The sequence below is a fragment of the Eretmochelys imbricata genome, chromosome 14 (genome assembly GCF_965152235.1).
Source record: "Eretmochelys imbricata isolate rEreImb1 chromosome 14, rEreImb1.hap1, whole genome shotgun sequence".
Taxonomy (NCBI): Eukaryota; Metazoa; Chordata; order Testudines; family Cheloniidae; genus Eretmochelys; species Eretmochelys imbricata.
The window spans coordinates 52407192-52421608 of NC_135585.1; the positions used below are offsets into that span (position 1 = coordinate 52407192).

Here is a 14417-nt window from a genome sequence, read left to right on the forward strand (position 1 = left end):
TGACTGGCCCGGTGCATGTTTTGCTGTTGCTGGGAAATTGTGCTTTTGTGAGGTGGGGGGGGAGTTATATTTGAAAGGAGTTCTTCATCCTCTCCCACTCTCAGCCAGGGGTGCCGGAACAGGGGGGATCAGGGCCCACCACTTTTTACTGGCCATAAGTGTGAGCAACTGGATGAGGGAGGAGAGAAGGGAGCGGCAGGGGTGCAGTGTTTTGGGGGAAAGGGGGGCGTGAAGTGGGAGCTCAGGGAGAAAGGCAGCATGGGGGAGCGCCTCGGAAAGGGGCGGTTTGAGGGGGCTGGACCTCGAGGAGAAGGGGTGGCACAGGGGCTGGGCAACAGTTTGGGTGCCAGCAGACCCCCACACACACTTTTTGGAAGCTTTTGCCCATCCTGCCCTCATCTCAAATAAATTTGTTACGGTAAGAAAACTTTGAGCAACAAGGAGACTCAGAGACCCACAATATAACCGCTAAAATGCTCACCCGCCCCTACAGCTGGGCAAACAGAATTTTTTGGTCGCTGACAACTCCAAAAAAGAGATGGAAAAAAACTGGTTTCAGGCTGAACAAAACTAAATTTTTTCCAAATTTTTGATGAACCAAAAAGCTTTAAAAAACAAAAACAAAAACCCAGGAACATTTCAAGGGTTGTAACTTTTTGAATTTTTAAAATAAAAATGAAGGACATTTTTAAACAAAAAATGGTTTCAAACTGAAAAATCAAAATGGTTTGTTTGGAAAGCATCTAAACGAAATGCTTCGACTTTTTAAGAACTGGGGGGAGGGTCTGGATGTGAACAATTCAGCAGACCGGATATGAATTTGCAAACTGCTGAATCTAAAATAGGTTTAGATGAAAAGTTTTGCCCAGTCTAGTCCCCACCATTGAGGGGCATTGTAAGAGGGATCAGCTCTTCTAGCTGGTTCCCCAGCCCAAGTCTGTCTCCCTTTACTGGGTCCCTCCCCCCACTCCGGTTTAGGGTTGCCAATTTTAATTGGACGGATTCCTGAATATTTTATCACATGACAAAATCTTTAATTAAAAATTAATCTTTAATTCCTGCAGACTCCCGGTCATCCTGGAGGATTGGCAATGCTACTCCAGTTTTCTGGGCCACACCCGTGTCCCCACCTAATGGATCCCTTTCTCTGGGTTCCTGGGTGAAGCGTCTGTCCTCCATGAGCAGGTCTCCTTCACCATTCTCCAGGGCTGGTCTCGATTCCTGTTTCTGGCCCCCTGGGCCTGGTCCCCGTCCCTGTCACACACTGCGGGGAGCTCAGATTCCTGTGAATCCTGCGGACTTCCAGGCTGCTAGGAGGGATGAGTCAGCAGCTTCCTGAAGACGAGTCGCGGGTAGGCAAACACTTTCCCTCTACCTTTCCAAAACCCACATAGGTATAATGAGACTAGCACCCCCACCACCCCCACCACCCCCACCACCCCCACCACTGCCACCACTCCATGCACCATGAGACGACTCCGGGACGCTGGCTCTGAAACAAAAGAGAGAGAAAGGCCCCATGACTAAGGGACTTAATTAAATCATCCCACGGCTACCATGAGGATCCCAGAAGATGAAGACGTTCCTGGGATACAGTAAGAGCTGAGTTGGGTCGTGCGCACATGGGCAGCGCTCAGAGCAGCGGGAATGAGATCTCCAGGCTCATTATCCCCATCGGCCAACCTGACGGAGGGAGAAAGGTGAGCCTGGCAAAGCAGCCCCTGTTCCAGAGTCTGGGAACTGGGATTTTTAAGATGCTCCAGGATGGGGTCCCTCAGGTCTTAAGGTTAGAGGGGACGGTTAGGATCATCTACTCCAGCGTCTCCTGAAGAGTGGGGAAGGGCTATCCATGGTGGGATTTGAAGATGTATACAGGAAAATGGGGGGTGGGGTCGCTAACACATTGCTGACGGGTGAGGGGCACGATTGGTTTCTTTGCCTTGAGGAGGAGGCTCAGCTTATAAAAGCTTTGGGAGCAATAATTTAGTCTGAACCCTGGCATAACCCAGGCCAGAGAACGTCGCCTACTGATTCCTGCACCCAGTCCAGTGATTTATGGCATTGAGAGGGATTTTATCATACGCTGAAATCCAGCTGTGGAAGGGAAAGGGCATTAGAAGCTGAAAGACCCCAGAAGTGGCTCTGGTTTGCTACTCAAAATAACCACCCAGGGCTGATTTTCCCCGGCCCAGCACCTTGCAGTCATGCACCCAGCGCCTAGTAAGTTCAGTGTGCAGGCAGGCTCCCAAATCCAGACAGCGATACTTCACATCCACTTTGCCCTGGCGTCAGGGACTGCCCTGAGCGCCCATCCTGCAAACACGTACGCACCTGAGCCCTCCCACTGCCATCCAAGGCTACTCCTGCGGATGGAGTTAAACACGTAGCTAAAGCGTTTGCAGAGGTTCCAAAGAGCTGAGGCTCTGTGCAAAAGGAACATTACTTCAGTTATTCCAGTCTTGGGTTTATGAGATGCTCCTGCCCGCCCCCTCCCTTCACAGCTGAGTCTCCCACCCAGTGGAATTCTCCAAGGAACTTCCCACTCCAAGAGACCCTGGACACTGTGGCCAGCACTAGCTGTCCCTCTGGCCCAATCCCATGCTTCAGGACATAGTCTGAACGCCACAGAGGTCAGTAATTAATTCCCCACCTGCATTTACAGCATGGTAAAACTAGCCAACAGCGGGTTCTTGCTTTCCCTGGAAGCATCAGATATTGTCCCCTGGGCTGGACCAGACAGGACAGCAGCCTGAAATGCCCTGCGGAGGTAAAATTTCCAAGTGCACTTAAGTCACTTTGGTGCTTTTGAAAATTGTGCCCTCTAAAATCAGCCCCGATCCCTGCGGCGGCCACTCCTGTAAGCTGTCAAGTTCTGGCCCATTCCTGTAAGTTTGGGTTTGTGGCGTTTTTAATACAAGCCGCATTACATGCCACAAAGAACCCTGGGTGGGAAATTTTAAAATGCAACAAGAAAAACAGGAAGAGGAAAAATATACTACACACATGCAAGTTGATCAAGTTCGTGTTGTCATAAGAAACTTAACTTGTGTGTCCAAACCATACAACATTAATGCTGCGCTAATATTGGTTTTGCATCTCATTATTTTTAAACAGCAAAGAGAAAAAAATAATTTGCTTAATAACGGTGACATCTGGGCTTTGAGTTTGTTCCCCCCAAGCTTTGGCTGGCTGGTGCCTGAAATAGCACCTGGCATAAAACGTAGAGCGCTGCTGAGGCTGCTCTAAGTTACACTGGCTGTCGTGGCAGCAGTTCTGAGCCAGCATTATGCACCACACTCTTTGCTACCACACCACGTCCCCAGACTAAAGATTGGGAGGAGGCAGGTGACACAGGGAGACACACCAGCTTTGTGCTACCTAAGAATTTCTAAGCTGCCCCTTACGGGCAGTGGCATGAGGCCCAGGATCAAACTCCTTGTGCTGTGATGGGTGGGTGAGGGAAGAGTTCTGGGCCCCAGTCCAGCCTGACCCTGATCCTAGTGTGTTTCATTTACACTAGTGCCTGCAGTTCTTTTGGTATTTCTTGCTCACTTTGCATCAGTGTAAAGGTGACACAAAGTGCAAGGCAACAGAGAGTCCAGCCCCCCACACTGTTCGCTTTAACTAGAAGTTTCAATTGCAGCCAAAACTGTGGAGAGATTTTAAAAAAAAAAACCCAGAATCACAGGAGCTCTGGTAATCAAGTGATCCATCCCGTCTCCCATTCCCAGCTTCTGGCAAATATAGACTAGGGAAACCATCCCTGCCCATGCTAGCTAATAGCAGTTGACGGACCTGTCCTCCATGAACTTATCTAGTTCTTTTTTGAACCCTGTTATAGTCTTGGCCTTCACAACATCCTCTGGCAAAGAGTTCCACAGGTTGACTCTGCATTGTGTGAAGAAATACTTCCTTTTGTTTGTTTTAAACCTGCTGCCTATTCATTTCATTGGGTGACCCCTGGTTCTTGTGTTATGAGAGAGTAAACAACACTTCCTTATTTACTTTCTCCACATCAGTCATGATTTTACACGCCTCTATCTTATCCCCCATTAGTCATCTCTTTTCCAAGGTGAAAAGTCCCAGTCTTATTAATCTCTCCTCATACAGAAGCTGTTCCACGTCCCTAATCATTTTTGTCATCCTTTTCTGTACTTTTTCCAATTCCAATATATCTTTTTGGAGATGGGGCGACCACTGCATGCAGTATTCAAGACGTGGGCGTACCGTGGATTTCTATAGAGGCTGTGGTCTCAACACACCAGTAACCTAACCAGTGTCCAACTGGTTTCAGGTTTCCTGGCACAGGAGAGTTCAAGTATTCAAGACGTAGGCGTATCATGGATTTCTATAGGCAATAGGATATTTTCGGTCTTATTATCTATCCCCTTTCCTAATGATTCCCAACATTGTTCGCTTTTTTGACTGCTGCTGCACATGGAGTGGGTGTTTTCAGAGAACTAGCCACAATGACTCCAAGCTCTCTTTCTTGGAGTCATTGGGATGCAATGTTCCACGCGGCAAGGGAGGAGGTGGGAGTGGGCCAAGAGGGGGAATTCCACCCACGTTGCGGTCGGGAGAGCGGAGAAAGTACCGCAGCAGCAGGGCCGAGGAGCTGCAGGCAGGATATGACCTCACCAGTGCAAGGAGTCACTGACTGAAAACCACAGCCTTGCGGGATGGAGATGTAAGCAAGCACAAGCTCTCAGGGGACAACAAAGGGAGTTCAGGGTCAGGAACGGCATCCTGGTGACAGGCACTAGGCCTGACCCTTGTGCGTGCCCAGCTCGCCGTGACGTCGGGGGAGCAAGAAGAGGCGCGTGAGAGCTGGGACGAATGGAGGCAGCGAGGCCTAGAGCGCTGGACTCGGAGTCCCGCTGCTGTGGGAAGCGTCTGTACTGAAGGGCTGCAGCAGCTGCAGTGTTTTAAGTGCAGACAGAGCCTGAGCCGTAAAGCAGGTTCCTTCCCACCTCCTCCCTTGGCAGAAAACACCTCCTCGGCTTAAACACCGACAGAATCTGCATGCAAAGCGAGTTCTTCTCTAGGCCGTCTACAAGCCTCTCTCCTTGCAGCTTGAAGAAAACTGAAGGGTTGACAAACGTTCTTCTGATGCTGCTGCTTACTTCCGCCTAGCCCCTGTTTCTTTTAAAGGTGCACCAGCCTGTCATGGAATGACCTTGCTAAACCGGTTACAAATTCCAGAAACCTGTTCAGTATAATACTTACATTAATTGGACTGTTAAGTAATTATTTGACAGTGCCTAAGGAACTCCCTCATGAGTTGCCTGTCTGAGATCATTAAGAGGAAGGGACTGACTTCTTTTAATGATGGAGAATTGAACGGGGCTCTCCCAGCTGAGTGCTCTGACCACAGGGCTGGGTTAGGACGGCTCCTCTGCCATTTTGCATGGAGCAAGTCAAGTACCTAACTTATTCCTGCAAGATACGACTTAAGCAGCAACTAAATCACCTGACTGCAAGAGAGGGGTTTCCCTGCATCACAAGCCACAAGATTGAACACAGAGAGGAGCAGGGCTTAGGACACACCCCTCTCATCCACATCTCCCCTTGGCTAACATAGGTGCCTCCCCCCAGAGCATGCTGGTTTTTGGGGATCACAGTTTTTTGCCCCTGAACTCATCCCCTTAATTGGCACTCTGCACTCGCGTTGGGAGGCCCCAAACAGGGCTCCTCAATCAGCCAAGGGCTTGTCCTTGGCCGTAGCCAACTCTGCTGTGCCAGCTCCCCGTGGTCCATTTTTGGCCAATTGTGGCACAAGCCATCAGGCAGTCTGAGAAGATCCGGAGCAACTGGATGCTGCCCTCAAGCTCACACTGACCTCAGTGGGAGCTGGGACGGGTGTGTGAAATACAGGCAGGGAGGAGAGAGGCTACTGGGGAAGGACATCTCCCATCACAAGCTACTTACCATCCCCTTTGGCCTCATCACGAGCTTCCTCCTCAGCACCGGAGGTCCCAGACACAGTAGGTGGGAATGAGCTGGGCTCTGGAACCAGACAATAAGGAGGAAAGTGTTGGTGAGGGCTCCGTATACCACGTGCCTGATTCTCCTCTTCTTGCCTGCACTGTAGAAGTTGGCCTAAGGGGGAGGTGCTGATCTAGGGGCCAGAAGTGCCTGGTTCAATTCCAGCCTCTGCCCCGGAGCCCTTTGATTATTTGGGGGGAGGGATAGCTCAGTGGTTTGAGCATTGGCCTGCTAAACCCAGGATTGTGAGTTCAATCCTTGAGGGGGCCATTTAGGGATCTGGGGCAGAAATTGGGGACTGGTCCTGCTTTGAGCAGGGGGGTGGACTAGATGACCTCCTGAGGTCCCTTCCAACCCTGATATTCTATGATTCTATCTAGGGCCAGATACTCAAAGGTATTTGCATTCCTGAAGATGCAGGTAGGTCACTAATGGGATTTTCAAAAGTCACTAACTACCGTCTTCAATGAGAAGTTGGGCAGCTGCGTGCTTTTGAAAATTCCCCTACATGCCTATTTGCAGCTTTAGGTGCCTAAATATCTCTGACAATCTGGCCCTTAGGCCCAGATCCTCCAAGGTATTTAGGCATCCGATTCCTGTTGATCTTTGAAGATCTGGGCCTCAGAGACTAGGGTGACAGTGGCCAGAGATAAAACAGATCACGGCATACCACGTATTTCCCAGGGATTTCAGTGCAGACCCTTCATGAAAGTTTGCTCCTGATCCCGCAGTCAGACAGAGCCAGCGGTATGTTAACGAGCAGCCTGATGAACAAAAGACTTGCTAGCCACCATAAAAATAAAAGTCACCCCGTGGCCTATACAACACATGCCACTTTCCCTGCAAGTCCTTGGGGTGCTTTAAACCTTGCCTGCACTGCAGAAACTTTGCAAATATGGACGGCAAGTATCGTAGGCAGGGGGAGCCTGCGATTCCCCAGACTGCCTACCATGGCCCTGCCCACGCTCTGCCCCCAGGCCAGGCCCCCTCCTGCTGTTCCCAGCGCTCTACCCTGGCTGGGGCTGGCTGGCCTGCCTCCCGCAGGGACTCCAGGCAGCACGCCCCCAGCACCAGCCACCCTGAGTGCCAGGCCTGGGGACGCAGCAACCGTGATGCCCAGAGCGCCAGGCCTGGGGCCTTGCGGTGGGAGTGCTTTGGGCTCCTGCAGGGGCAAGGGGGCAGAAGGGGAGGGGTGGGGCCTTGGGCACAAGGGAAGTGGCCAGGGACTAGCCTCCCCAGGGCGGCCAAGTCACTAGCTGACCATGTTTGCAAAAAACGTTCATTGTTACTAGAGAGTCAGTGGTCGGAACATCGGTGGGCCGAGTGTAGACAAGGCTCCTGCTCTGGCACAACAGGATTTACACCTTCCTGGTTCTCTGCCCTAGCTCTAATGCCAGTCCCGTCATTGGTTATGGCAGCCTGGGGGCTGCTCTAGTGTGTGCCGGCTGGCAGGGGGCCCTCAGGGACCATCCATCCACTGAGAATAGCCAGAGTGCATTGTGGTCTGGCTAGTTCCTCTCCTCACGCATTCCCACATGACATGCCCCTTGGGCTGGGGCTGCAGAGGAGATGGCTCTCCCAGCTCAATGTCTGCTGGCGTCTTCCATATTCTGGGAGTTTATAGGATGTTTCCACAGGCTTTACACGGCCTGAGAAGTGCAAGGGGAGCAGAGTTTTTTCTGGGGTCACTGAGTGCACAACTTACCCACCACGGTAAAGTTTACGACAGCCACACACTTCCTGTACATTTCATCTTGAATCCTGTAAACTCCTTCAGCCCCTTTGCTCACGTTCTCCATCTTGAAGTATCCACCAGAAAAGGAGAGTGTCTCCTTGAAGGAACTGAGGACTGTTTGGGAGCCCTCATTAGAGGAGTAAATGACATCTTCCCACAACGAACTGGAGGTGTTATATTTCTGCACGAAGAAAGACGTCTCTGAAACGTAGGTGGCATTCGGTATGGAGGTGTTCACAGAGCTGCCTTCGGGCTCAGCCACGTGGACAATTAGACAATCTTCGCGAGCTGTGAGATTTCAAGCAAGTAGTATTTTAGTTTGGCTTGGCAATCCTGGGTCAGGGACTGACGTGGGGGGTGGGAGACAAAGGGAAAGGGTCTGCGAAAGGGCGTCCCTTACAATAAATGGTTCAACCAGTCACTGTTTCAGTGAGATGCTTTGTAGATGCTCACAGAAAGGCTCTCCCACCAGCTATGAATTTTTGACACTCTGGCTCCCTGCTGGGACCAGCTTTGCTATTCACTTGCAACCAGAGTGGATAAAAATCAATGATTTAAAAAAAAAATTGGATTTTTTTGATAAAAAGCTTTTTGAGGGGCAAAAATCAATCTAAAGATAGTTTTAATTAAGATCCATGATGAGAGATCTTTGAGCTATAATGTAATAGGGATTATAAATTCTAATTCTTTAGTATGAGACAATATATTCATGTAATGTTTAAGAAAAGTTTTGTAAATGAGTTCCAATAGTTCATGTATGAAGGACCCAATCTTATGGGGTTCCACAGGCTTCTGTATAGATTATGTAGGTTAATCTTTCTATCTACCCAATGGGATTCAGTGCTCAGTCTAGAAGATACCATCAGAGATGCTTAGTTTTGCAGTTCTCAAACTGTGGATTTGTACCTCCGGAGGTAACATGCTTGTTAACAGCAAAAATGTTTTCAAATAAATAAATAAATAAATAGAAAGGTGAGAAATAACAGACCTCACCTCTATTGTCCCTCTGCAAATTTGCGTACACAGAGTCAATCCCTTACCTCTCTCTAAAAGTGAAAAGTTTCAAAAAGTTCAGTGATTGTTGGGGGCGGAATAGATCTGGACAAGATAAATGTGAGAAGGGAGATAAACGTGAGAAGGGAGGGACATATGTTTGTTTTGTTGAAATGTTATATGTTTGCTGTTGAAGAAAAAAATCCAGAATACTTAAAGTTGTTGTTTTAGTTAAATAAAACAATTTAAATGTCTGCCTGGTGATGTTCTCCTCCTATTACAGCCTGGCAAGAAAATCCTCCAAATATTAATGATTAACCTGTTGAATTGGAGATATTTATGAAGTCATTGGGAGGGGAACTATCTGCTTCAATAACCTTGGGTAAATGAAATAACCAAACAATCATTCATTTTCTCATACAGCTGTAAAACTAATCTGAAAAGTTTTCAGAATAAATCACTGTTTAAAAATGTATAGTGTACCTTCCAAAAATGAAACCTACATCTATCTCTAAGTTGTGAAGAACATGTATTAAGGTTATAACAACCAACAATACACTTTTATTTAGAAATCCATGATTAAATAGAGTCTTCCTGACTAGTGATTTAAATCAATTTGATTTAAATCAAATCCACCCTGTTTTTGCTGACCAACAGGCAGTTCTGCTCCCCACGCCCTTCTGGGATGTCACTGCCCCAAACTCAGCTGTTAGAGAACCAGAAAACGCTCAGCTAAGATCTTCCCCATGTAACACTAGGAAAGAATCTTAGCACTACAGGGGAAAACGAACCACAGAGCTCTGCTTACCAGGAGGAGCTCAGTTATAGGTGCCGGTTCCCCCATATAACCTTAACTCTGTCCTCTTGGAATGCCACTTTATTGTATCTTGCAGAGTTTTGCCAACCCACAGCCTTCAAATATCAGCAGGTTGCCTTAAAAATCATGAAATATTTAAAAATAATACATTTGTGGTGGGGTCTGCTTTTTCATCTTTTGAGTTTTGAGCCTCAGGGGGATCGGGGGAGAGAAGGGAGCAGGGGAAGTCACTTTCTTCAAGTCATCCTACATAAACCCCATATTTTGGTTTAAACAAAGGGATGTGCTTATCACAGGACTCCAGGCTTTGGGGCTTTTAGAAAATCAAACACCAAATACCGTGAGATGCATGACAAAAATCAGGGGAGTTGCCAACAGTGGGAATGAGGAATATTTGCCTAAGTCACAGGGAACTAATTGTAGGGAATCCTCTCATTAATGCATCATTAGGCTCTTTAGCTCTTCCCCCTGTGGAGGTAGAGGCCATGGGTACCCCGGGAACATCAGTGGTCTTGTGCCTGAAGGCACCTCTCCCTTTGACAACCCTCCACTCCCCACCCATTGCACTTCATGCGATTCTGCTGTAGGGCGGTACAGCGGGAAGCGTGCGATGCAATCATTCTTGTGTCTTTCTGTCCATTCTTGGTCCTGTAATGACACTGAAGTGCCAGGCCTTCAGCAGCTGCAGTTAGAGCTAGAGGGTCTCACACTCTTGTGCATCAGGCCATGTTTATAGAGCCCTGTGCGGGTACAACATTTGTTTCTGCACATGATCCACGGCTATGAAGAGGATCTCTGCGGATTTGCAGGGCGCTGCCCATTTATGCCTGGATTTAGGAGCCAAACTCTGGAGATTATTTTGCAAGACCTGCTCAAGACTTTTAGAGCTTTTTCCTAGCAAACCATGGCACTTTTTAAACCCCCGACATTCCATGACTGAGTAAAACATCTCCAGGAATATCAACAACACTGTTAGGATATAGATATTCAGGCCTGTCTGTAAAGGCCTATACTCTAAGAATTTAGGTGTATTCTTATCGCTTGGCTAGTTCTAGAGGTATAAAAGAAAGAAATCACTGTCTGCTGGTGTAAGGGCCTTCTCTTACTGTGACAGTCTGTGGCCCTGTTCTTAGGCTAAGGCCTTTGGCTAAGCAGCAGAGGCAGCCATAAACTGGGAAGCGACCGGTCACATCCTCACATTCCAAACTAGTCACATTGAAATAAGGTGCTATTGGGCCGTTAGGCACTATCAGGACAGGATTGTATTCCTATCACCTCCAGAGAAAGGGAAGTGCCTAGAAAATGTAAAAGGAAACTTAGTTTGATAGCATCCTGTCTGGCAAGAACTCACTTATCAATAGCTGGGATGTGAAATCCTCACTTCTGTATTGTCTTGTCATTATAGTTCCCACTTTGCTATTGTTTGTCTGTATAATCTCTCTGGTTCTGTGATTGTTCCTGTCTGCTGTATAATTAATTTTGCTGGGTGTAAACTAATTAAGGTGGTGGGATATAATTGGTTACATAATCATGTTACAATATGTTAGGATTGGTTAGTTAAATTTCAGGAAAATGATTGGTTAAGGTATAGCTAAGCAGAACTCAAGTTTTACTATATAATCTGTAGTCAATGAGGAAGCGAGTGGGTGTGGGTGGGGGTGGGGGGGCATGGGCATGGGGGTAAGGGAGATGGGAACAGGGAATGGGGGTAAGAAAACTGGAATCATGTTTTGCTAAAGGGGGAAATGGGAACAGGGAATGGGAGTAAGGAAGTTAGAATCATGTTTGGCTAAGGGTAGGAATGGGAACAGGGACACAGGCGTAAGGCTCTGTGGTGTCAGAGCTGGGAAGGAGGATACTAAGGAAGGAAACTGGAATCATGCTTGCTGGAAGTTCACCCCAATAAACATTGAATTGTTTGCACCTTTGGACTTCGGGTATTGTTGCTCTCTGTTCATGCGAGAAGGACCAGGGAAGTAAGTGGGTGAAGGAATAAGCCCCCTAACATGCTGGCTCTGAGAGAGGTAGGACTCTTCTTAAACAAAATGATTTTAAACGAACAACTTGCTACAAAAGAGTTTGAGATACTTGCTGTGGCAGAACAAAGGGGGTTTTGATCTAAAAGAATGTGACCCCAGACGTCTTACAATTTGTTCTACACACGTGGGGCTTGTGCATTTTCTGCTGGGGCTTGTCCGGACAAAGAGCCAGAGCTCAGCCCTAACAATCAACCGGGAGAGCGGAGTCAGAGGTGAGGAAGGCCTGGGAAGATCCTGAGACAGTGAATGAAGGGGTGTCACATTCACCTGCTCCTTCCTGTAGGTAGATCACAGAAAGATCTAGAGGTTGGTGCTGGGGTTTCCCTGTGATGAGTGGGCAGCGTGCAATTAACAAGGGCTGCTGCTCACACACACCACCCCCCCACCCATCACACCATGCACACCTATCACGCCAGCACCAGATCTGATTTCATCTCATGCATTTACCCAGCACATCTCTGCAAGCAGATTATAACTCCCAGCGTCCATAACTCCAGTTAACTCTGCAGTGAGGACATGCTCCCCCACCCGCACAAGACCTTAAAACCCAAGGTCGACTCCCCCTGCTAGAGAAGACACACGCTTCAAATCTGCCCCACCCCCAGTTCCCTCACCTGGGGCTTGCCAGGGGATTCCCTGCTTGTGATCAAGCGGGGCTGGCTGGATGCAAGGCACTGGCCAATCCTCTCTGTCTCCAGCTGCTAAACTGCATTCAAAGAAACTTTACAAAATAATCCCTCTCCCCCTTCCTCTGTATGTTCTTTCCATGGCTCTTCCCTCTCTCCCTTTTCTCTGGGTCTCTAAGTGTCACCTGCTCAGCCAGCGGCTGGGGATTTGCAAATAAATAAAAATAAAATAACTGGACAAAAAAGCCCCCAAATATTTTCTGTAAAATCGACATGGGCAGGACCACTGGCTTGAAGCGGTTTCCATCCTATCCAGGGTTTACAGTTTGGCTCAGTGCCTCTCTGCCCTCTCACGGTACAAATTGTTCCAGCACCCCTGGGTGGGACAGGGCCTGAAGAAAGGGGCATGCAGAGGTGTTGGGAACACATGGGCACTGCAGCTGCACCCCCCCGCCCCAGCTCTACCTTCTCTAACCCCCGGACAACACACAGCCCCCTCCCCTTTTCTGCTTTGGACTCCAGCCCCACTGAACAGTCCGGAGGGGGAGGTGGAATCTCTTACCTGAAGTGCTGTCCAAAAACCCAGACAGGCGGCCCAGAAGGAAGAGCCCCAGAAACACCCCGACCCATGGCATGACAGAGGCGCAAAAGGAACGGGCAAGATCAGCGGCAACTTCACCAGAAGCTAAGTCCAGCCCACTATCACCTGACTCTACGAAAGCGCAGTAAGCTGGTGTTGTAAACGGTGCATGGGCAGTTCCACCAGATGATCAACAGAGCGGGCTAGAGATTAATTTAACAACTCTGGAACCGCTTTGCAATGGGATGAGAGTTTTCCGAGCCATGGTTTGCTTCCTGAGGCAGTCAAGATTTTAGCTTTACTAGAGGATTGTAAAGGATTCGGGCACTTAACCCGCCCCCAACCCTCCCGACACACACCCCGCTCCTCCAAATGTTGCAGCTTTGTTGCAAGTAGATGCAGCAAGTAGAAAAAGCTGGCTATGGCTTTGCTAGCTTGATTTTGACCTCAGCCCTCCAGTTTCATCCCCCTACCCGCAAACTTCTTGAAGTTTCTCATGCCTGAGTCATACTTGTCTGAGAAGTTGGAAGCAAATCAAAGCAATCAGGAGACAAACAGGAACAATGAACCCAGGCTGTGTTAAAAAATGTCTAACTTGATTTTTTTTTAAGTGAGTCACAGCTCAAAACCAGTTTGAGCTGTGGGGAAAGTGTCAGAGGACTTATAACTCTTGGCACTTGTAACTCACACACACAAAACTTTGCAAGGGAAGTTCACAGTTGAAAAGGAAGTTAGGACGAAGAGGGAAAGCTATACTGCTTAATTATCACAATGAGTCTAAAGGCTCTGTCTTTGTTCTATTGTCCAGGGATGTCTCTTGGGAAATGGCTTCATGAGTCTAAAGTATCACGGATTTTAATGTACTTATTTGGCTGCCCCTACGGGTGTGCTTGGGTTAACTGACACAGCTAGACATCAAACACACCAGCTGTTCTGAGAGCCGGCCACCCCATGTAAACAGCTGCCCTAGAGGTAAGCCAGGGGAGAACCAGTCCCATGCTTTCAGCTAAGACACTGCCCACCCTGGGGATTTCAGCCAGTGCACTGGCCAGCCACAGCCATAGCTGCCCCAGCGTAAAAGCCTAGTGTAGACAGGTGAAGCCTCAATACACTGGGATGAGCTGCACCAGCGCAAACCCCAGCCCTGCCTGCATTAGAGCCCCAACCTTACGGGGGGGGGGGGGTGTGCAGAGAGACGAGAGGGAATCAGGCAGGGGTGGGGAGAGAGAGCAGGAAGGGAGAGTCCAACGCTCCCCAGAGCAAGGCAGGCCAGGGAACCCCTTCTCCCCTCACCCCCTCCCTGGCAAGCCCAGAGCAGCATCAGCTCCCCTGTCTCTGCTCAGCCTACAGAAGCAGTGGCAACAGCAAGGCTATCAGTTACAGAGCTGGGCCCCCCATCCCAAGCCCCTTGGGAGTGGAAAAGGCAACAGTCGACAAGCACCTGCTTCTGGTCGGCACCTAGTGTCTGTGCATCAGCTAGAACTGCTCTGCAGCACCCCCTGCTGGCCAAGCTTGGCACTGCAGGCAGCACTCCCCTGCCTCAGTTTCCTTCCTTCAGAGTCCCCACTAATTCTGCACACTCATGCTGGAGATGTAGCTTAACCCTCCAGCCAAGTCACAAACCAAGTCACCAACCAAGTCA

At 48.9% G+C, this 14417-nt stretch overlaps 1 protein-coding gene across 1 annotated transcript in view; it reads right to left on the bottom strand.

The window, feature by feature from the left end:
- The window catches only part of LOC144274169 (uncharacterized), a 40417-nt gene extending 27548 nt beyond the window's left edge, over positions 1 to 12869 (bottom strand). Inside the window, exons 1-4 of the mRNA XM_077832803.1 lie at positions 12758 to 12869; positions 7691 to 8008; positions 5929 to 6006; positions 1376 to 1492 (exon numbers count right to left, since the gene is read on the bottom strand). Of these exons, the coding sequence (XP_077688929.1) occupies positions 1376 to 1492; positions 5929 to 6006; positions 7691 to 8008; positions 12758 to 12830 (586 nt within the window). The 5' untranslated portion in view covers positions 12831 to 12869. The remainder of the gene's footprint in view (positions 1 to 1375; positions 1493 to 5928; positions 6007 to 7690; positions 8009 to 12757) is intronic.
- Positions 12870 to 14417: the final 1548 nt, after the last annotated feature.